The sequence below is a fragment of the Centruroides sculpturatus genome, unplaced genomic scaffold, assembly GCF_000671375.1.
Source record: "Centruroides sculpturatus isolate CEXI.00-Female unplaced genomic scaffold, Cexi_2.0 scaffold114, whole genome shotgun sequence".
In the NCBI taxonomy this organism is placed as follows: Eukaryota; Metazoa; Arthropoda; class Arachnida; order Scorpiones; family Buthidae; genus Centruroides; species Centruroides sculpturatus.
The window spans coordinates 144481-168581 of record NW_019384417.1 but is presented as its reverse complement, the minus strand read 5'-3'; the positions used below and the strand labels follow the sequence as shown (position 1 = coordinate 168581).

Below are 24101 nucleotides of genomic sequence, written 5' to 3'. Positions count from 1 at the left end.
ACTGAAAAAATTAGCAAGTACACAGAACTCGCCCAGGAAATCAGGCATCTGTGGAGGATGGATAGGGTGCTTATTGTACCTGTCGTTCTCTCCTGTACAGGTGTGATATCACGCACACTACACAAAAGCCTGGGAACATTACAATTGAGTAGAAATACATACATCACACTACAGAAGGCCACTATATTTAATACATGCCATATTATTAGGAAATTCCTTAATACTGACACTGACACTGACACACACAATTAATTTTAGTTTTGTTTTGGTTGCTATGCCTTGACTCTGGTCCGGCATAGTACACAGCCACCGGTGTGTACTGAGTATAACCCACTAAACCCAACACACAATAATAATAATAATAATTAATAATACTAATAGCAATAGCAATGTAGGTCATTGTTAAATACTCATTTAAAGCAATTAATATATATGTCATGCCAATATTGATAGATTCATCTAGAATTATAAAAACACACAACTAGAACAACTCCAAGAAAAACATGAACATTAACAAAATATAACAAATAAGTCATCTGTAGAAAAATTTCAGATACAATGTTCTTTCATTATTTGTATATATCTTGCATATTAAAAATTTTTTCTTTTAATTAGTTAAGAATATTTTTCATGTTTAATTATCGAAACTATAGTATTAACTACGGAGGCAGTAGCCTAAAAAGGAAGGTCGTCTCCGTGAGTATTTGTGTTTTTTAATGAACTGCTGATGGTGTGAACAACGAAAAAATGACTGAAACAAAGAATTATTCTTCGTAAAAAGTTGTATTTATTTTTAGTATATTAATATTAAATAATCGTTGGCCATGTAAACTTATTTTTTACTTAAAATGTATCATGTGATTGTGGCAAGAGCACCAGAGGACGCTTTTATCATTTTTTACATTTTAACTACGGAGATAGTAGCCTAAAAAGGAAGGTCGTCTCCGTGAGTATTTGTGTTTTTTAATGAACTGCTGATGGTTTGAACAACGAAAAAATGACTGAAACAAAGAATTATTCTTCGTAAAAAGTTGTATGGTTAATGTCCAGATACGTGGACCGTCATGGCGGCACTTCCTGTTTCAGCCTCGAAACCAGACGGTTTGCAGACGTGTCACGTGACGCACCGACGCACGTTCTAACCTAACCTAACCTATTCTAATAAATTAGCATAATTATTACCAATTATATTATTAGAATAGGTTAGGTTAGGTTAGAANAAAAAATTCCAAGCATACCGTACAGTATGAGGTACTCGCTATCTGAATGTCACGACTCTAGCGGCATCTCGTGATAAAAACTAGAACTACGGCTACGGAATCGTTCTGTAATTAGACGCCAGTAAATACTGGCCTCTCTTTCATGGTCGAGCCAATGTCGCCATCTAAAACACGCAAAAATTTAACAAAAATAATATTAAAGTAGACAAGACAGCCAAATATTGTAGCGCCACATCACTAGAGGACATTTGAAATTTGCCGACTAGAACGGTTGGTTAACCGATGTGACGGTTAATCGGGGGTCGGATAATCGATGCTGTACTGTATTTTAAAGATTAATACAATAGTTGCATTTTCTCAATTATAACGCACGCTTTCTTTTATCCGACTTAATTAAACTTGATTCTTTTCCTTTGCTCCTCAGTAACGTGTATTACGTCATCGATATACAAGCGCTTCGTATCTCTACATCACTTTGGTTTGGATATTCGTTAGTTTAATCTTATTTTAACTTTAAAAATACTGTATTTTTTAAATATTTAATATTTTCTTAAGTACAACAAGAACAATTATTAATTAATAATAAAACGATTTTATTATTTTTTCTTATAACACGATTTCATTACATTCGATAAAGGAAGGTTGCCTGTAAAACTGTTCTTTGCACAGTGGCGTAGCGTGGGTGTTAGCCGCCCGGGGCAAAGGAAAATTTCTTCATCCCCTTATTTAGGTATCTCAATTTTGCGGCTGGATGGCCGAGCGGTCAAGGTAGCAGCCTACCGCTCTGGGGGACCCGGGTTCGAATCCGAACGGGTCGAAAAAATCTCCAGGAATTTTTCGGGGGGTGGTCCGTTCGGATATGTAGGGCCCCGTCCCTCACCACCCGGCAGCCCCATTGTGGGCCTGGCCGAACTCATCATGGGCTTGCAAAAAGAGGCCCTCTTAGTGCCCACAGGGCGGAAAAAGTTTAAAAAAAAAACCTCATTAGTTTCATAGTGGATCCATTACTGATTCAGTGTATGTAGAGTAATACTGAGTCACTAACACTAGTTATAAATTCATAAATACTTTCAGTATTCTTCATAAATTCATATTTTTATACTGAAAATTTGCAATGTAATGTACAGTCAAACAATGGGTTTCGAACTTAATTCGTTCGTAAAAATTGTTCGAAAACCGATTTGTTCACAAACTGAAACAAATTTTTCTATAAGAAACAACGTAAAGTGGATTAATCTGTTCCTGATGTGTGAAATTTGGGTAGAACGTGCTATTTTTAAGGGGTAGACGGTCAGTGTAGCCCACACTAACTAACTACTACTATAAATGTGAATAAGTTGTTAATTGTTTTATCGCTTTATACACGAAAATTCCGTTCCTGCTTTTAAGTCGGTCAAATTACAGTGTCATTATTTTATTTTACTCGGAAGAATGTTTTCATTAACGTTGAATTAACAGTTTTGTTAAATATGATTAATTTCATATTTTAGGCAGTTTATTCGGCATGCTGTTTGTGAGGACCAGAAATTTTGTGCTTTAAACTAAAATTTTTTGTTTAATAAACTTTATAAAGACGGAACGAGAAAACAGAAAATTAAAAGAGAAAAAGGAAAAATAAAATCAATAAAAACCTCGATTCCCACGAGTTAGGTTCCGTGTTGAGATGAGTACCTTTCTGTGTCGCGATTTTGTCACCAGTCTCCTCATTGGACCAAGAAGATCGTCATCGCTGACGAAATCGAAGAAAGGTTCGAAAAAGAGGACTTGATATAAAAGGGACAGGCACGATGAGTAAGGGTGTGGAAGTTATTATTGGTGTCTGTGCGCGCTCCGAACGTCTACCTCCCGCCGAGAATCCGAACCTCCTCACCTACAAGACTAGAAGACTTCAACTGGACTCAACTGACCTCAACACCTACTCACTGGAAAGAACTGTTGGACCTTTATTTTTGTGCTGGACTTGATCTCCTATACAACCCAAGGTATTTATCCTGCCCGCGCACTATTGTACGCTCTCTCTCTCCGCGTAAACAAAACGCGGACCCGGTCGTTAATTTGAACTAAAAATTAAATAATAACTGAACCCGACTCATGTAGTTTATGTTCGCATTTTATTCGCTGATGTAAACCTAATTTAGATTATATATAAATAAACGGTTTTTATGTTTAAAACTTCTGGAGTGCAGTTTCTTCCGTTTTTCTCTCAGTTTCTCCATTCCGGGTCCAACCCTCATACTTATCCGCTCTCGTGAACTTGTGGTCTCTGTATCGACCGAAGGATACAGTGGTGTCATCCTGACGTGGTATCGAAGAGATACCGACCCTATGGTCACACGTTCATTTCAAGAAAATACAGTTACTTCTAAGTGTTTTGTTAAAACATTTATTATAATTTTTTTTAAATGCATTACCCTCTAAAATTAATTTTTAAAATTTCCGGTATTTTAAGACATACTTCTATAAAGAAAGAAGGTTAAAGTTGTTGTTCGTTAACTTATGGCAACGCAACACTTGGGCAATCTGCCTAAGAGCATACCTACTAGGAGGTCTGTTTAAGGAAAACTGGCCCCTATTTAGGCGTTACAGACGTGGAGAAAACACGGAAAACTCCACGTGGCCAGCCCGTACAAATGTGAACCCATGAACCTGAAGTCTCAGTATTTAGGGTACGAAGACCGCTCGGCCACTTCGGTAAAAGAAGGTCTTTCTCTTTACTATCAGATTTCTCAGACTTTTTTGATAAATCTGATAGTAAAGACAATCTTAAGAAAAACGAAAAATTAAAATTATTTTTAATATAAAAACATAATTTAAAAATAATTAATTACTAAATATAAAATTTACAACATCATTTTAAAATATTTAACAAATTTTTCTAAATATCATACTTTTTAATGAATAATAATATTAAATAATTTAGAATTTATAACAAATTTTCTATTTATTTCGTTAATGAATCTAAATTTTCAGAAACAATCAGAAAATAAAGAAGAAAAAACATAAAAAGTAAAAACTAAAATTTTGTATAATTTCTTAAACAGGTTTCTAATTTATTCATCTTCATTCATATTTTAATTTATTTTTTTTCAAATGTAATAACAATTCATGTAAATATAATTAAAGCGGTCAATGACAATTGCCCTTTAATGAAGTACCGTACATAAAGTACTAATTTTCGTTTTATAATAATATAAATTTTTAAACTATTATTACTTACATTATATTTCTATTGAAGCTCATTAATTATCTTTGCAGTTTGATCCCATATGTAATTTTATAAAGTAACTTTATATTCAATAAAATTAGTCAATGCAATGTAAGAAATTCCCAAAAACATTTGGTAAACTTCTCTTCACAATATTAAACAAAAACTTTTTTAGATTTTCGGATAGATCCTGACAAATCCTTATATTTTTGTAAAATATTTCAACGAAGATTGCTTGAAATCTTCGAAAAACAAGTTAGATCTACTTTTGTTTACTTGTAGTGTCTCGGTCGTTTTTGTATCTGTGAAACCTGTTTAAAACGTTAATAAACCCTAAAACGAAAACATGTCTAAACGAAAAGAATTCCTCGGAACGCAGTGTTTTCTGGCAATTTACAAAGGCACAACAACTGTAACAAAAGAACAAATAACTGTTGGCAATAATCATAGTTGACTATAAGTTCTGCAATGTTTTCAATTACAATTTGGACGGTTATTGTCCAATTACAATTATAGTGTTTATAATAAAATTGTAGGTGAAAGTTATTGTTGTGACAATTCTTTCAAGTTACTATATAATCATTTACTTGTTCATATTCATAATTTTTTGTAGTTAGAAATATTCTTCTGCTGTAAACTGGAAGCGTTTAATATAATTTTATATCGAGTTCAAAGATTAACAACAATTTTCGTACTCGAAAATGTGTTTCGACAATATGTAAAGTACAATATGTAAAAAGTTTATTAATAAATTTTATATGTAAAATAATAATAATGGTGTTTTTTGTAGGATTTTAGAATCGGCAATTGCCAATAAATATAATCATATTTGCTTTTTCTGTAAGAATCCCTCTAGGCATAAAACTTTACAGCATGTGAAATATGATTCGTACCATTAAAATCAACACAATCTATATCGAAACGGGTCGTTATAGTGAAGCGGAAAACAATCATTTTATACAACAAATTACAACTCACAAGTATTAAATTTATATGTATAGATCAATTCATTCATATTTAAAGTCTATAATTATATAAAACTTACATTCCTGGTATTAACAGAGAAAAAGTAAATAAATTCAAGAAGCATTGTAAAGTTTGTCAAGATGTAAGAAAGAAGTACAGGGCTGGTAGAAAATGTGAAAGTATCAAAGTAAACATTATAGTCAAACCATTATTATATGTATTTATTATTTTCAAAAAATTTCAATTAATTTTAATAAAAGCTTTTTGCATATGGTAAATTTTTATAATTATTAACTCTTTAAGCCCCGATCAATTTTTGATATTAATGTAATTAAACATAAAAAATACTTAAAACTGAAAAAAAACGAAAGAAATGCTTAATTTTGAAGAAAAAGCTTTAAATTTTATTTTCCTTTGTCTCGCCTTTCTGTGAAATTTGACACTGACCAGCCATTGTTTACACAGCTGAATGACCTTGAGAACAGCTGGAGTCGGATTTCCCGGGACATTCTCATAGAAGTCTCGGGAGGCGATGGGTTTATAGTACGGTGAATACTAGTTGGCCATATATTTTTAAATACAGTATTTTTAAAAAATTAAAAGTTTTATTGCGATTTCCGAACCCCCGACTTAATTAAACTTATATATAATAAAATCTATTAATTAAAAAAATTAATAAACTATTGGAGGTCGTTTTTGANTGTTCACAAACTGAAACAAATTTTTCTATAAGAAACAACGTAAAGTGGATTAATCTGTTCCTGATGTGTGAAATTTGGGTAGAACGTGCTATTTTTAAGGGGTAGACGGTCAGTGTAGCCCACACTAACTAACTACTACTATAAATGTGAATAAGTTGTTAATTGTTTTATCGCTTTATACACGAAAATTCCGTTCCTGCTTTTAAGTCGGTCAAATTACAGTGTCATTATTTTATTTTACTCGGAAGAATGTTTTCATTAACGTTGAATTAACAGTTTTGTTAAATATGATTAATTTCATATTTTAGGCAGTTTATTCGGCATGCTGTTTGTGAGGACCAGAAATTTTGTGCTTTAAACTAAAATTTTTTGTTTAATAAACTTTATAAAGACGGAACGAGAAAACAGAAAATTAAAAGAGAAAAAGGAAAAATAAAATCAATAAAAACCTCGATTCCCACGAGTTAGGTTCCGTGTTGAGATGAGTACCTTTCTGTGTCGCGATTTTGTCACCAGTCTCCTCATTGGACCAAGAAGATCGTCATCGCTGACGAAATCGAAGAAAGGTTCGAAAAAGAGGACTTGATATAAAAGGGACAGGCACGATGAGTAAGGGTGTGGAAGTTATTATTGGTGTCTGTGCGCGCTCCGAACGTCTACCTCCCGCCGAGAATCCGAACCTCCTCACCTACAAGACTAGAAGACTTCAACTGGACTCAACTGACCTCAACACCTACTCACTGGAAAGAACTGTTGGACCTTTATTTTTGTGCTGGACTTGATCTCCTATACAACCCAAGGTATTTATCCTGCCCGCGCACTATTGTACGCTCTCTCTCTCCGCGTAAACAAAACGCGGACCCGGTCGTTAATTTGAACTAAAAATTAAATAATAACTGAACCCGACTCATGTAGTTTATGTTCGCATTTTATTCGCTGATGTAAACCTAATTTAGATTATATATAAATAAACGGTTTTTATGTTTAAAACTTCTGGAGTGCAGTTTCTTCCGTTTTTCTCTCAGTTTCTCCATTCCGGGTCCAACCCTCATACTTATCCGCTCTCGTGAACTTGTGGTCTCTGTATCGACCGAAGGATACAGTGGTGTCATCCTGACGTGGTATCGAAGAGATACCGACCCTATGGTCACACGTTCATTTCAAGAAAATACAGTTACTTCTAAGTGTTTTGTTAAAACATTTATTATAATTTTTTTTAAATGCATTACCCTCTAAAATTAATTTTTAAAATTTCCGGTATTTTAAGACATACTTCTATAAAGAAAGAAGGTTAAAGTTGTTGTTCGTTAACTTATGGCAACGCAACACTTGGGCAATCTGCCTAAGAGCATACCTACTAGGAGGTCTGTTTAAGGAAAACTGGCCCCTATTTAGGCGTTACAGACGTGGAGAAAACACGGAAAACTCCACGTGGCCAGCCCGTACAAATGTGAACCCATGAACCTGAAGTCTCAGTATTTAGGGTACGAAGACCGCTCGGCCACTTCGGTAAAAGAAGGTCTTTCTCTTTACTATCAGATTTCTCAGACTTTTTTGATAAATCTGATAGTAAAGACAATCTTAAGAAAAACGAAAAATTAAAATTATTTTTAATATAAAAACATAATTTAAAAATAATTAATTACTAAATATAAAATTTACAACATCATTTTAAAATATTTAACAAATTTTTCTAAATATCATACTTTTTAATGAATAATAATATTAAATAATTTAGAATTTATAACAAATTTTCTATTTATTTCGTTAATGAATCTAAATTTTCAGAAACAATCAGAAAATAAAGAAGAAAAAACATAAAAAGTAAAAACTAAAATTTTGTATAATTTCTTAAACAGGTTTCTAATTTATTCATCTTCATTCATATTTTAATTTATTTTTTTTCAAATGTAATAACAATTCATGTAAATATAATTAAAGCGGTCAATGACAATTGCCCTTTAATGAAGTACCGTACATAAAGTACTAATTTTCGTTTTATAATAATATAAATTTTTAAACTATTATTACTTACATTATATTTCTATTGAAGCTCATTAATTATCTTTGCAGTTTGATCCCATATGTAATTTTATAAAGTAACTTTATATTCAATAAAATTAGTCAATGCAATGTAAGAAATTCCCAAAAACATTTGGTAAACTTCTCTTCACAATATTAAACAAAAACTTTTTTAGATTTTCGGATAGATCCTGACAAATCCTTATATTTTTGTAACATATTTCAACGAAGATTGCTTGAAATCTTCGAAAAACAAGTTAGATCTACTTTTGTTTACTTGTAGTGTCTCGGTCGTTTTTGTATCTGTGAAACCTGTTTAAAACGTTAATAAACCCTAAAACGAAAACATGTCTAAACGAAAAGAATTCCTCGGAACGCAGTGTTTTCTGGCAATTTACAAAGGCACAACAACTGTAACAAAAGAACAAATAACTGTTGGCAATAATCATAGTTGACTATAAGTTCTGCAATGTTTTCAATTACAATTTGGACGGTTATTGTCCAATTACAATTATAGTGTTTATAATAAAATTGTAGGTGAAAGTTATTGTTGTGACAATTCTTTCAAGTTACTATATAATCATTTACTTGTTCATATTCATAATTTTTTGTAGTTAGAAATATTCTTCTGCTGTAAACTGGAAGCGTTTAATATAATTTTATATCGAGTTCAAAGATTAACAACAATTTTCGTACTCGAAAATGTGTTTCGACAATATGTAAAGTACAATATGTAAAAAGTTTATTAATAAATTTTATATGTAAAATAATAATAATGGTGTTTTTTGTAGGATTTTAGAATCGGCAATTGCCAATAAATATAATCATATTTGCTTTTTCTGTAAGAATCCCTCTAGGCATAAAACTTTACAGCATGTGAAATATGATTCGTACCATTAAAATCAACACAATCTATATCGAAACGGGTCGTTATAGTGAAGCGGAAAACAATCATTTTATACAACAAATTACAACTCACAAGTATTAAATTTATATGTATAGATCAATTCATTCATATTTAAAGTCTATAATTATATAAAACTTACATTCCTGGTATTAACAGAGAAAAAGTAAATAAATTCAAGAAGCATTGTAAAGTTTGTCAAGATGTAAGAAAGAAGTACAGGGCTGGTAGAAAATGTGAAAGTATCAAAGTAAACATTATAGTCAAACCATTATTATATGTATTTATTATTTTCAAAAAATTTCAATTAATTTTAATAAAAGCTTTTTGCATATGGTAAATTTTTATAATTATTAACTCTTTAAGCCCCGATCAATTTTTGATATTAATGTAATTAAACATAAAAAATACTTAAAACTGAAAAAAAACGAAAGAAATGCTTAATTTTGAAGAAAAAGCTTTAAATTTTATTTTCCTTTGTCTCGCCTTTCTGTGAAATTTGACACTGACCAGCCATTGTTTACACAGCTGAATGACCTTGAGAACAGCTGGAGTCGGATTTCCCGGGACATTCTCATAGAAGTCTCGGGAGGCGATGGGTTTATAGTACGGTGAATACTAGTTGGCCATATATTTTTAAATACAGTATTTTTAAAAAATTAAAAGTTTTATTGCGATTTCCGAACCCCCGACTTAATTAAACTTATATATAATAAAATCTATTAATTAAAAAAATTAATAAACTATTGGAGGTCGTTTTTTATATCAGAAAGTAGCTTTAAATTACTTTACCGAAGTAAAATCCGTGCACTACAACTTTAGAACAATGAATAAATTTGATATCAAAATCCCATTAAAAAACAATTAAGCGTTAATCGCGCGTCATTAAAGGTTGACTAAAATCGCGATAATATTTTTTCGCGAGGGTAAAAATTTTTGAAAAAATTTGGAGATCTAAAAAACATTCCAAAAATTCCAAAAAATTTCGAATGTAACCTTAACGACCGAGGTTTTCGTAACGCTATGTAACATGCCCGAGATATCTCAGGCTTGGGACTTTTAGTGTATATACTCGTATATTCATTAAGTGTATTGATAAATTTAAATCACTGTATACATGTTAAATTTGTGTACAGTAAAAAGCTTTAATTAAAATTAAAGTATGAATTGTTGTATTTTGTGGCAGAAAACAGTCGAGTGTTATTTCTTGAAAGGTACCACGTGATGTCAGATTTCTTACGTGACCCGCATGACGAAAACGATAAAGAAGAAACACGTCACAAATGAAACGTCTGACCAACTGTAATTCTCCGATGTTTCCTTCGTAAATTTATAACATTTCTGAATAAATGTGTTACACGTATATTGTACGTGTACTTGTTCGATCTGACTATAATCAAGTCACGCGGTTAGCCACGAGAACTCTCACGATGGAAGACTAATTCCCTGGTCTTTTCCAACACTTGGAAACTCACGAGGCGTATCTCCAATTTCATTTGTTGTGTGTAATGTTTTGATTGCATCGTACGGGCATCCCTGGCGCTGGCTAAACAATAGGTACATTGAGAAATCTGAACACAGCATTTACAAGTCTATTATAGGATGTTCGTGTAACGATTTTAGAGCCCTCCGGTGGCATTACCAGGCCTTCTTCATCTTCTCGTTCCGTTGGTCACTGGAAGCTTACTAGGCCTGCAGTCGGACTACGACTTAATACTTCACTTCCTCATTGAAAACAATTTCTTGTTTGTTCTAATCGAAACACGTGATTTGCGATGATAGAAACGTGACTAAAAAACAACGTTGCAAAATGCGGTGCCGCATGTCGATCAAACAAAACGTCGAAAAATTGAAGCTGTACTTGCCAAGTTTCGAACCTGGGACCTTCCGCGTGTGAAGCGGATGTGATAACCACTACACCACAAGCACTCGAACGATTCGACCACGGAACTTCACTAAGTTTCTTTAAATCTTTAAGTCTCGCGCTAATTTCATGTCCAGTAGTTATTCCGGCATTTTTCTTACGAAATCCTCATTCCTCTCACGAGGGAAGCTCGTTAACCTCACAACCACGAGTCGTCATGTACTGTACGTTGCATTTGTTCCTCTTCAGTAATGGCGATTCCTCGCAGATCCAACTCGCAAAAGTCGTTTGCTCATCTTATTCTTCGGTTACGTGTTTTCAATCACCAAATTGATTCGCCGTTATCACAGAGGAAAAATTCGCATTCGTTTTCTGGCGTGTGACGATTGCAAACACCTTTCGCTCTCTACGCCTGCTTGAATGTTTACGAAATTCTTTCGACGTTTCCTCTCGACTGAAGCTCTCCGATCCGTACGTGTAAAATGAATCACTTTTGAATACGATCCTCGATCTGTTGAAGAAGAAGAAATACGGTTTCGTTGTTGTTCGGCAGGTGTCTGTGGTGTAGCGGTTATCACATCCGCTTTACACGCGGAAGGTCTCAGGTTCGATCCCTGACAGACGCAATATTTTACGACAGCTTCAGGAGTTTTTTGTTCAACGTAGGAGATGTCTTCTTGTTTCAGTGAACTTTTCTTTTAGTAGTTCGTTTAACAGATAATAGAGAGGTTGCGGCCGACGTTTTTCATCGCAAAAACGTGTACGTCGGACGTTCAGCACCGCTTTCCTATAAGCCTAGAAGTTTGTCAATGGGGTTTGGATAGTCAGTGGAATCATGCTCGACATTCCAAACGCCATTGTCAAACTCCTAGGCTTACAGGAAGGCGGCGCTGAACGTCCGACGTACACGTTTTTGTGATGAAAAGGTCGGCCGCAACCTCTCTAGTGATTGACTCTGTATGCAGCCGTTGCTGCTGCGGTACCGATCGAGAGCGTTGTGTCCTAAACTTAAACAGGTGGATCATTTCGACCGGGCATCTCGTGTTAGACTCTAACTGTCAAATCTTTGTTGTACTGTGCACAAACTGGAAATTTCTTCGTAATTTCTTTTAGGCTTATTTTTTTAAATCATTTTTTTCTTAATAATCTTAATAATAGATATTTTAATATTTTTAAAATTTGTAAATGATTTAATAAATATTATTACAAAACATATTCGAGTTATTCATTAAATATATAGTAAATTTTAATACGAAGGGACAACATTTTATTTTTAGAAAAATATATTAAATTCGAAGATTGTATTGAGTGTTAAGCAAGTGAATACTTTCAACATTTCCATACAAATCGTACCAATTATAATGGGATAGGTATCGTTATTGGAACGAGAAACATAAACCATCGTTTAATAATGTTAAAGGTGAGTGCGGCTTGCAGCCCTTGTTACCTGCTGTGTTAGGATGTTGGTGGAATGAAAGAAATGATCTGACTTTTTTTTTCTTTTGATGTGCTATTCGTACGCCAGCAATTCGAAAATTTCTTAAACACGGCGTGAAAATACATTTTGTACCATATACAGAGAGAGAATACTATAAGGAAAAATGGTGCAACGTAATTTGTAACAGAAGAGATCGCATGTCACGCGTGGCAGCTTGCATTTATCACAATGATGAACAGCGTTGAACCGAAACATCTCTAAACATTTTCAAATAAACCAATAAACATCACCTCAGAGAAATGATCATGAAAGTTCTAGCTCAATGGAATTTTTCGTATCTCAAGGTAGAGACGATGAAGTTGTGCATTCATGAACAGTGTGACAGGGATTTTACAATTACGGTCTAACACGAGATGCCCGTCGAAATGTGCCACCCGCTTAAGTTTGGGCAACAACGATTTCCTTCGGTACAGCAGAAGCAACGGCTCCACACCGAGTCAATCATTACCTGTTAAACGAACTACTAAAAGAAAAATTCACTGAAACAAGACGACATCTCCTGCGTTGAACAAAAAACTCCTGAAGCTGTCGTAAAATATTGCGTCTGTCAGGGATCGAACCTGAGACCTTCCGCGTGTAAAGCGGACGTGATAACCGCTACACCACAGACACCTGCCGAACAACAACGAAACGGTATTTCTTCTTCTTCAACAGATCGAGGATCGTATTCAAAAGTGATTCATTTTACACGTACGGATCGGAGAGCTTCAGTCGAGGGAAACGTCGAAAGAATTTCGTAAACATTCAAGCAGGCGTAGAGAGCGAAAGGTGTTTGCAATCGTCGCACGCCAGAAAACGAATGCGAATTTTTCCTCTGTGATAACGGCGAATCAATTTGGTGATTGAAAACACGTAACCGAAGAATAAGATGAGCAAACGACTTTTGCGAGTTGGATCTGCGAGGAATCGCCATTACTGAAGAGGAACAAATGCAACGTACAGTACATGACGACTCGTGGTTGTGTGGTTAACGAGCTTCCCTCGTGAGAGGAATGAGGATTTCGTAAGAAAGGTGCTGGAATAACTACTGGACATAAAATTAGCGCGAGACTTAAAGATTTAAAGAAACTTAGAGAAGTTCCGTGGTCGAATCGTCCGAGTGCTTATGGTGTAGTGGTTATCACATCCGCTTCACAAGCGGAAGGTCCCAAGCTCGAAACCTGGCAAGTACAGCTTCAATTTTTCGACGTTTTGTTTGATCGACATGCGGCACCGCATTTTGCAACGTTGTTTTTTAGTCACGTTTCTATCATCGCAAATCACGTGTTTCGATTAGAACAAACAAGAAATTGTTTTCAATGAGGAAGTGAAGTATTAAAGTCGTAGTCCGACTGCAGGCCTAGTAAGCTTCCAGTGACCAACGAAACGAGAAGATGAAGAAGGCCTGGTAATGCCACCGGAGGGCTCTAAAATCGTTACACGAACATCCTATAATAGACTTGTAAATGCTGTGTTCAGATTTCTCAATGTACCTATTGTTTAGCCATCGCCAGGGATGCCCGTACGATGCAATCAAAACATTACACACAACAAATGAAATTGGAGATACGCCTCGTGAGTTTCCAAGTGTTGGAAAAGACCAGGGAATTAGTCTTCCATCGTGAGAGTTCTCGTGGCTAACCGCGTGACTTGATTATAGTCAGATCGAACAAGTACACGTACAATATACGTGTAACACATTTATTCAGAAATGTTATAAATTTACGAAGGAAACATCGGAGAATTACAGTTGGTCAGACGTTTCATTTGTGACGTGTTTCTTCTTTATCGTTTTCGTCATGCGGGTCACGTAAGAAATCTGACATCACGTGGTACCTTTCAAGAAATAACACTCGACTGTTTTCTGCCACAAAATACAACAATTCATACTTTAATTTTAATTAAAGCTTTTTACTGTACACAAATTTAACATGTATACAGTGATTTAAATTTATCAATACACTTAATGAATATACGAGTATATACACTAAAAGTCCCAAGCCTGAGATATCTCGGGCATGTTACATAGCGTTACGAAAACCTCGGTCGTTAAGGTTACATTCGAAATTTTTTGGAATTTTTGGAATGTTTTTTAGATCTCCAAATTTTTTCAAAAATTTTTACCCTCGCGAAAAAATATTATCGCGATTTTAGTCAACCTTTAATGACGCGCGATTAACGCTTAATTGTTTTTTAATGGGATTTTGATATCAAATTTATTCATTGTTCTAAAGTTGTAGTGCACGGATTTTACTTCGGTAAAGTTANAGTTCTCGTGGCTAACCGCGTGACTTGATTATAGTCAGATCGAACAAGTACACGTACAATATACGTGTAACACATTTATTCAGAAATGTTATAAATTTACGAAGGAAACATTTACCGAATCGGAGAATTGCAGTTGGTCAGACGTTTCATTTGTGACGTGTTTCTTCTTTATTGTTTTCGTTTTCGTCATGCTGGTCACGTAAGAAATCTTACACCACGTTGGTTGAGTTGGTTTGGCCACGTAGAACGAAGTGACAGTTATGTTGGAAAGAAGATCGGAAAACTAGTGGTAAAAAGAAAAAGCAAAAGAGGAAGACCAAAGATGCTTTCAAAGATAAGGTGGAAGAAAACTTGAAACAGTGAGGACTTAAGAGAGAAGAAGCCCTTGATAGGGAGAAATGGAAAAAAATGTATTAGAGAATGAAACGTCGACCCCATTTAAACATGGGAAAAACGAAGATAAAGAAGTAGAAGAAGAAGAATTTTGTTTTGTTGTGAAATTTTGTTATCCATTTAGTTTTATTTAAATTTTGCAGACGAAAGTTAACAATGAATCAATCTTATATTATAATCGAGATGGGTTGTTAATAATAATAATAATAATATTAATCGCAGAGCCCAAACGGTTAGGAATTGAATGTTGAAATTTGATACACAGTTAGGGTACGTCATGAAAATGTACACAATGAAGCAATTTTCCGAAATCGCCCCGCGAAAAGAGGAAGAGAGTTAAGGATTACACTGAATTCGGATTTTACTGTACTATTTTAAATGCGGTTTTTTTTTTTTTTGCTGAAAATCGAACATACATTTAGACCCATCTAAAAATTTTCTAAATAGTCTCGGAAGAGAGTGAGACTAATTTTGGCACCCGGTAATGCGGGTAAGTTCGGCTGTAATCTAATAATCTTAATCTTCGCTATCGTTACATTTTGCAGAAGTAACGCCGGGCTCATCTGCTATTTATTTCTAAAATTGTCGATCGAAGAAATATTAAAATATTTTAATTTTTAGATAAGAATTTATAATTTTCCCTTCTTTAAATATGAATATTAACCATTACTAAAAACACTCGAAGATATAGTTAAAAATATTAAATTTTATTTACAAAATGTTATATTCTCTCACAGTATTATTTAATTTCATTACTTTAAATTTAATAAAAAAGAAATTTTTAAATTTGGCATTGCAGCACCCTATTTTGATACGGAGACAACGTTTTTCTCTTCTTCTGCTTCGTCCAAATCATCAGCCCAAGGTTGCAATTCGGCTGAACCGAAAATCAGGAAGATGACCATCGCCAATAAAGAAAATCCCGCCGACAGATAGTAGACGTAACTCCATTGCACCATGCTTCCTTGCTGTAAGCAGAATTAAACCATCAATCAAATTTCATTACAATAAGAATACATTAAGAAACTTTAGTAATAAATTTTAAAAAAATTATGAAGTTTTTATGATAAATTAGCTTCTGTTTATCAAATAAAATTTATTTACATTTTTATCTAGGAACAGTCCAGCTATATATGGCGATAAGAAGCCAGGAATTGCAGCCATTCCATTAGTCAATCCGAACAACGGCCCTGAAACGTAAGAAATATTATATTTGTAATTGTTTAAAGCTTAAGAATAAACAGAAATATGCTTATTTTACCAATTCATATTACAAACTTCACGTTTATATGGTTGACCGAGACGTATATCGTTATCTTAAGTTCGTTTTAAACATTGTTTTAAGTAATCTCGAGATTTATTGTCTGCCTCTTTTATGATGAATTATCACGAATACGAAACGTCTTTATCATTTGCAACAATCTTATCAAATTTAATATCAATAATTTAACTCTGAGTCGATATTGCAATTTTATCCGCAAGGGAAAACAGCAATTTTCATCGTATTTTAAGGGTAAATCTGTATACAATTTAAGAAATATTGAAGAAAAATACTAGAGGAATTGATATTTTGACTAAGGAGCTTTTGAGGATTTTTCGGAAAATAATAACAACGGCTCTTACGCGACTTTTATAGCACTCGAATAGAAGGTTAAGGGACCAGAAAGACCGATAATTTTCAATTAATTTCTAAAAGGCCTTATCTTTTGGAGTAAGAGCAAGTGTTTAAAAACGTTGTTAATGCCAATAAAGGAGTAAAATTTCATTAACTCTGACCCCACTCGAGATACGAACCTACCCTTACTTACCTCTTATCTCTAAAATGTAATATCATTAATGCCCTAGATAGAAGTGTCGTGTGAAATTTCAAAATTTTTTATCCACGGGGCTTGAAATTTAGAGCAAAATACAAACGAACATATGTACACACACATAACTTTATATATATGAAATATAAAGGCCTTCAAAAACCTCAGAAAATTTTCATAAAATTTCATGAAAAATAGTAAAGTTAAGGAAATTCCAATCGAAGTATAATATGTAAAATAAAACACTGAAGAAAATACAAAGAAAATTAAACAAATCGAATAAACTACATACAAGTTTTGAGTTTCAGAATTTTAACACGTAATGAAGAAAATATGATTAATATTTACCCGCGTATTTAGGCGCTAAATTCAGAATGATTGCGTTGTCACCGCCACCAACAAGACCCATGAAGCCAGTTGTCATGATGAGTATTATTATGACGTTTGTTGAATCACATCCAACCCGAGGAATGCATATCAGGCATGCACTGGTTCCTATAACAGCTAAAAATACAATAACTTAATGATAATCGAAACGTTATATTGTGTAATTAGGATATTAACACTTACCAAGTGTCTCGAAGCCTTTTCTGACGTTTGTTGCGCTGAAATATTTACGTTTAATAAACAAATCTGATAAGTAACCAGATATAATGAGGCAAAACGAATTTGTTGAATATATGGCTGCGTTTATTAAGCCATTCTGTAAAGAAATAAATTTATTAATGTGAATTTTCTTCTAAAAATATTTATTAAAATAGGCAGACGTTACCTGCTGTATTGGGAAATGTAGGACATTCTCGACATACGATGGTAATTTTGATAGAATGGTATAGAAACTCCAATAAAACAACAATTTTACAATGCACGTCGTCCATACTGGTACAGATGTTAAAATACTCTTCCAAGGAATTTTCTGGTTGTGTTGAATATGCAAAATTATGTTAATAAGGAAGCACTGTCTCAAAACATTTAATTAAAATCTCAATTTACAATATACCTTAATGTTATTAGTATTATTCTTCGAGTTTTGTTGTATATGAAGAATCTCTTTTTGAGTAATGCCGGAAAATTCTTCCGGATAATCATATACAAAAAATAACAAACCGAGAGACAAAACACATCCATAAATACCTGAAATATAATAAATGTAATTGTTTAACATTGGTGAATAATAATTAACTCTATAGAATAAATTAGATAATTACCAATGACGTAGAATGTTGAAGGCCAACCACCCGAGAAACCATATTCACACAAGTAACCAGACAATGAAGTAGATATTATGGAACCAATCAAATTTCCACTTATGCATATAGACATTAACGTACTTCGTTCGTTAACTGGAGACCATCTCGAAAGTAATGTAATTCCTGATGGAAACGTCAGCGCCTAAAGTTAAAAAACAATTACTTTGAAAATATTAAAAACTTAAATGTGGTTTAAGTAACTTACATGCAACACTCCTAAGACAACTCTCTGACATGACAAGGCCGCTATACCGAGTTCGGCTATAAACGGTGATATCGATAATAACGCCGACGAAAAAAACACAGTAATGACGTAAGTTCGCTTGACACCTAACAGATGAATGACAGAACCTCCCAAAAACTGGAAAATGACATAACTATAATAGAAACTTCCTAAAATAATTCCTTGTTCGGGTTGACTCCAAACGAATTTTCCCTATAGTAAACAAAATACACCTATTAGTCAGATGAGCACTATATTATGTGTAATATACGATACGACACTCACTTCTCTGTAATTATACGTGATATTTTGATTTTCAGCACTATCAGGGCATTCGTGAGGTAGAGTATTTTCAGTTTCGCTCATCTCGACCGCCGAATTATTTACCATGGCCACAATAGCTACGTTCAGCGCGACTCTATGAGCATACATCTCCATACATACCAAAAATATAAAGAAAACCAACACATATCGTGCAGGTAAGATTTCTATAACAAAGAAAAACAAGGAAATACTATTTGAGAAAGTGAAAAAATTATGTTACGCTCCAATTTTGAAAAAAAATTAAATAATATTCTACAGCGAAGATAAGAGATGTATCAAATTTTAGAGGTTACTTACTGTATAAGGCTTTTCCATCGCGTACGTCCTGCTTCATTTTGAAGTATGAAGCTTTCGAATGGACTGGTGTCACTTTTGTATAGAAGCTTACGTCACTCAGCTTTCGTAATTTTATCAACTGTATTATAATTCAGCATCAGTGATATATAACCCGCTATCTACGGTCAAAATCCCGTTTCGACAGTTTTAAATTTAAATGTTACTGCCAAAAAAATGGATTGCAACCTAATTTGCTTACGTCGAAACCATTTACGTATACGTAGATATATGTTTTTATGTTATAGACATTTAATATTAAAGGAGTGTGGTTTGTATTTGAGATTTCCTAATTAATATCTTATTATTAAATTAAGTTTTTTGTGGACAGTCTGAGTAGACGGTTTGTTTTATATTTTGGATCGAGTTACTTGAACTGATGTCCCCTCTCTTGTATTATCTGGAAAATTCTGCTAATTAAAAACACGTCGAATGAAATTATCTATTTATAAGTTATATAAATTTAAATCGTTATAAAAGTTCTAAGTTTTATGAAATTGTTTGTATTCGGTTTTATACGCGAAGCAGTAATTAATATATCATTCACATTTAAAAAAGAAAATAAAAAAAGCTTGAATTATATAAGTGGTTAAATTGATTATTCATTCCTTTAATACTGTATCTTCTTGCATTAAAAAATATCTTATAATTTTAGAAATATTTTAGAAATATAAATTAGTTTAAATGTATCATTACAAGATCAGAAAATTGAATTTAAATCGTTGTGAACATTGAAAAATTTCTATAGAAATTTACATTAGGTTGTTGCTATGGCCTCTTGACTTACAATAATTTTATAATTCTTTATCATTGTGAGTTAATTTTCTATTTGTCCTATTTTATAGAATTTGTTTGTGAATTAAACAGCTAATGTATCCTCCGTTCTGTATGATTATCAAAGATATAAGTAATTTTTCTGTCATTATAAAATTACAATTATCCTGATAACATTATCATGATCGTCATTAATCTAAAGTCTACAAAACAATTTTATAAGTAAATTTATACCCTTTTTTTCGTATTAGAAACACGAACGTAATTAATTTTGTGTACATCAGCTTACAGCTCTTCATTCTCTGTAAACGTCGCCATTCTGATTTAAAACGGGAATCATTTTCAAATTTAATTAAATTTTAATAGACTATTTAACTTTTCTCGTGATATAAGAGAGATTTCTCCTCTAAGAAAGTGTCAACGTAGCTCACAGAGACGTACATTATACGTTCCAGGTGTTTTGTAAGAAAAGTGCATAAAGAGAATTTCTTTAAAAAAGTATAAAATTCATACATTGAAATTCAATATACCGTATTATCAATCCTTTAAATAAAATTACTGATATACAGAACTCTGCGTAACTTCAGTATCACAATTTTTAAATGATGGATGCTACAAAATAGAAATGCGTAAAGATAATGTAAAGGTAACTATAGGTTGCAAAAAATCACATAGAGAAGAAAAATAGTAGAAAACTAATTGACGTTTAACAAAGAGTGAATAGGAGAAAACTCGTAGAAGCAACGAGATAAAATAGGAATAATGCAACTATGGGATAAAACAACTGTAAATCTTAAATGTGATCTGAATGTGGGAGCTAAGAAGAATGACAAAGAATTTTAGAAGCTGCTTGACTGACTAAATCTCTAAATTCGAAAGAGTGTCTTCTTATTCGCTTTATTTATTCAGCACAATGGAGTACAATTGATAGGACACAATGCGTTAATTACATTCTGTATTTATTCATTGATACGCAATTCGGGTTCTTTTAACCCTCTTAAGTTAGCCTTTCATTCCTTTTTGTAGTTTTGTGTATACCAAGTGACTCGTATAATATTAAAATACTTTTTTCTTTAAAAAATGTTACTCATGCATGCTTACAATTTTCTGACTTTTTCAATCATTTTTTAATCTAAACCTGGGCTTTCTTTTTTAATGGAGGATTGGATAATTATCGAATTTATACAATATACAATATAGGCAATCCATTTTTAAAAATTATAAAATATTAAAACATATCCGTTTTATACAATACTTATCAGTCATTTTTATACAGTTTAACAAAAATATTTTTTAAACAATCGATTATTATTCACATCTAATTGATTTAAATACGTTTAAAATTAATACCGTATTCTCTNAATAATATAGTTTTGGCGATTGTCAAAGCGAAATTTTTGTCGAAGTTATTCGATACGAGTTAATTTTCTGTTTATTATTTTGTTGAAGATGAGTTTTATCAGTAAGTTTACCACTTCCTCTTATACATATAATTTTATTCATTAGATCACCGCGGGTTAACAACGTAAATAAAAGCATCGCGTTAAATGTAACTTATAGAAAATAAATGAAAATATTCTAATGTAAACTATGATAATGATCAATTCTGTACTTTCTCGTTTCAATGAGTTAATTACATGTAATAATTATAAAATTATTATTTACAGATGTTGATTGTTATTGCATTGAAACTATTTTCTGGTACGAAGATGGTTTTTATGTTACTTATGATTATCAAGTAAGTGAAAAAATACAATTTTATCTTACTTTATCTTACAGTAAATATTCATACAATAACGGAAATAAATTATACAAGTGATGTTAAGATTGCATAAAAATAATACAAATACTTAATATTTTTATAACTAATTAATTCTGTTTTACATTTTAGTATTTCATACCAAATGGCGAATATAGACATTATTCACTACTTTTTCCATATCAGCAAGCTTCTGTACCGCTTGCTTACGGACATCCAAGTCAAGACGGTTTATACGGACCGCCATTAGAAGGATTTCAGACCCCAAATTATTGGTCAGAGGCGGAAGTGGTTTCAAATGAACCTTTCCAAGAAGAGCAGCAGTTTGAAGTGGCAACAAATATACCAGAATTTTGGCCACGGGCAGAGATGGAAGAAAATGAACTTCTAGAAGTTCGTCCATTTCAAATACGAATAAACGAATCGTAGTCTCTTGTAGCCGAAACGTCGCTACATTCGATTCAACCAAATATGTTGGAAAACAATCCTCAATCGAAATCTGAGACTCAAAAAGAAGTGTCCGAACATGAAATTGTCGTTCCGGATATAATAAAAAATAAAGATTCTTCATTAGAAACTTTTGAAGAGTTATCGATTTCAACGCATCCACTTAATAATGGTAAATTCTATTAAACTTATATTGATAATAACATACAAAACACATAAAACACAAACTAATATATTAACGATTATGTGCCAATAACAACAGTTATATTTAAAATAAGTGTTCGTAGGGCTAATGAAATAAAGCCCAGACCGTATCCCTACAGCCAATAGACCACCTAGATCCTATACAATAACAGTTTAATTACAAAACCCCTAGAAAACTATTTATATAATTTTAAGTATATAAATAAACATAAATAGTAATTGTAATTCATCAGTACAAAAAGCATTATAGGTAGTACACAAATACGAGTATAAAGAAAACACAGCCAGATATGTGGACCACGACCGCGTAAATTTTGTGTCCACGAAATTTAAAATCAAATTAAATTTATTAAATATTTACAACATATTTCAATATAAAGTTATAGCATTTTGTGTATTTAATATAAAATAAATTGATTTTCTTTAACATTTTGTATTGCTCCGAAATAAATTTATTGACTATTCTTTTTCCGTGTCATTGTTATACTTTAGAAGTGGAATCAGAACCTGGAATTTTCTGTACAATTGATTCTGATGCGAATAATTCCGCATCTTTCAATACCGAAAAAAATATGGAGCGAATTAATCAAACTGAAACAATAATGGACGTAACAGGAGACACCACAATTGACGAATCGGAAGATTTCGATGTCGACGAAGTTTCTATTGCTGTAAGTTACATATGATTAGATTATTCTTTTCGGAATATTTCTTAATACTGTTGATAAATACAACATTGTAAACATTGTAGCAGTAGACATTGTACAAAGCACTCGATCTAAATTGGCCAAAATATAAGAAAATATTTTGAAAAACCTTTAAATAAATTTACTAAAATCTATCGAATACATTTTAAATTGAATTGAATGTGGGAATTTACTAAATCTTAATAAATATTTCAAAATTAAATTTCAGTTTCCAACGAAATCCGATCTCCTGAATATGCCTCCCGCGTGGACAAAGGACGAATTCTACGAAAGACCTCTGAAATGCGCTTTTAGATATTTAGAAAAAACATCGTTAGTCAAAGAAGTGATATACGAGGAAGAAGAATTTTATTATATCGAAGACGAACTGTCCGAGCTATCCGAAAGCGATGAATTAGAAACGAGCACTACAATAAGTGAAGATGACAATGACTTTCATTCCAATGAAAAATCTGATGAGGTCGATACTGAAACTGACGTATCGATATTCGGTGATATATTTGAATCCTTACCCGAAAGTGAATCACCAATTGATGTAAATATTGAACCATCCCATTCATCAGACAAAGATGAAATGATAACACCTGGCAATGGCGAGGAAACGATTCGAGTGAAGAAATGTAAAGAAGGTAAGATACGTTATATTTATCTCTTTGATGCTTTTCTTCATTTGTGTAACTAAACATTGTTTTAATATGCGAAAAATTGTCAAATTTCGAGAATAACACGTTGTTAGTCGTAAAGCACATTTACATATTAAAGTAGTTCTGACGAGTTTTAATACATTGACAGACCCAATCTTAATTATACTTTCTCGTGTTTGATGTAACAGTTTATAGCTTCAATAGAAATTTTAAGAGAAACGTTTTAAACAGTAAGATTGTCTTTTTTGCAGAAAAAAAGCGAGGAAGGAAACAAAGATCCAACAAAGAATAAAACTTAGAATTTGACAAAGGAAATTCATATCCAAGAAACGAAAAACGACGAAGATAAAAGTTTCGTTGGAGCAGAAATCATTTCGGAATCTGTTAAAACCGTAAGAAAACGATTATTTATTCCTACTTTTGTCGACATTTATTTATGTTCATTTTTTGAATGAATTGTTTACTAATTTGGAATATTTTTTTGTCATTTTTACATCAAAATATTATTTAAGTTTAAAAGTTTTTTAATTGATGTCGAGTACAATTAATTATTTCTGCAAAAAAAAAAAAAACACTTTATATATAAGCCTAGAATATTTCGTTTTATA

At 32.6% G+C, this 24101-nt stretch overlaps 3 protein-coding genes and 4 non-coding genes across 7 annotated transcripts; 4 read left to right on the top strand and 3 right to left on the bottom strand.

Moving 5' to 3' along the window:
* Positions 1–10874: 10874 nt before the first annotated feature.
* Positions 10875–10947, bottom strand: Trnav-cac. Its single transcript has one exon. It is a non-coding gene; the product is annotated as a tRNA-Val (tRNA).
* A 488-nt stretch (positions 10948–11435) lies between these two features.
* Positions 11436–11508, top strand: Trnav-uac. Its single transcript has one exon. It is a non-coding gene; the product is annotated as a tRNA-Val (tRNA).
* Positions 11509–12919: 1411 nt separating this feature from the next.
* On the bottom strand, positions 12920–12992 carry Trnav-uac. Its single transcript has one exon. It is a non-coding gene; the product is annotated as a tRNA-Val (tRNA).
* Positions 12993–13479: 487 nt separating this feature from the next.
* On the top strand, positions 13480–13552 carry Trnav-cac. The gene has a single exon. It is a non-coding gene; the product is annotated as a tRNA-Val (tRNA).
* A 2202-nt stretch (positions 13553–15754) lies between these two features.
* On the bottom strand, positions 15755–19073 carry LOC111619230 (sialin-like). The gene is made up of 10 exons (XM_023360914.1): positions 18923–19073; positions 18587–18789; positions 18284–18514; positions 18037–18220; positions 17829–17962; positions 17601–17744; positions 17399–17531; positions 17177–17332; positions 16125–16210; positions 15755–15988 (listed from the first exon to the last, which is right to left on the bottom strand). Exons 1-10 carry the CDS (start codon positions 18957–18959, stop codon positions 15824–15826), a joined length of 1473 nt encoding a protein of 490 aa, XP_023216682.1. The 5' UTR covers positions 18960–19073; the 3' UTR covers positions 15755–15823.
* A 2085-nt stretch (positions 19074–21158) lies between these two features.
* LOC111619214 lies at positions 21159–21920 on the top strand. Its single transcript, XM_023360902.1, has 3 exons — positions 21159–21194; positions 21400–21470; positions 21624–21920. Exons 1-3 carry the CDS (start codon positions 21182–21184, stop codon positions 21918–21920), a joined length of 381 nt encoding a protein of 126 aa, XP_023216670.1. The 5' UTR covers positions 21159–21181.
* A 42-nt stretch (positions 21921–21962) lies between these two features.
* Positions 21963–23785, top strand: LOC111619213. Its single transcript, XM_023360901.1, has 4 exons — positions 21963–22110; positions 22635–22813; positions 23058–23478; positions 23745–23785. The coding sequence occupies exons 1-4, from the start codon at positions 21963–21965 to the stop codon at positions 23783–23785; spliced, it is 789 nt and encodes a 262-aa protein (XP_023216669.1).
* The last annotated feature ends 316 nt before the right edge of the window (positions 23786–24101 follow it).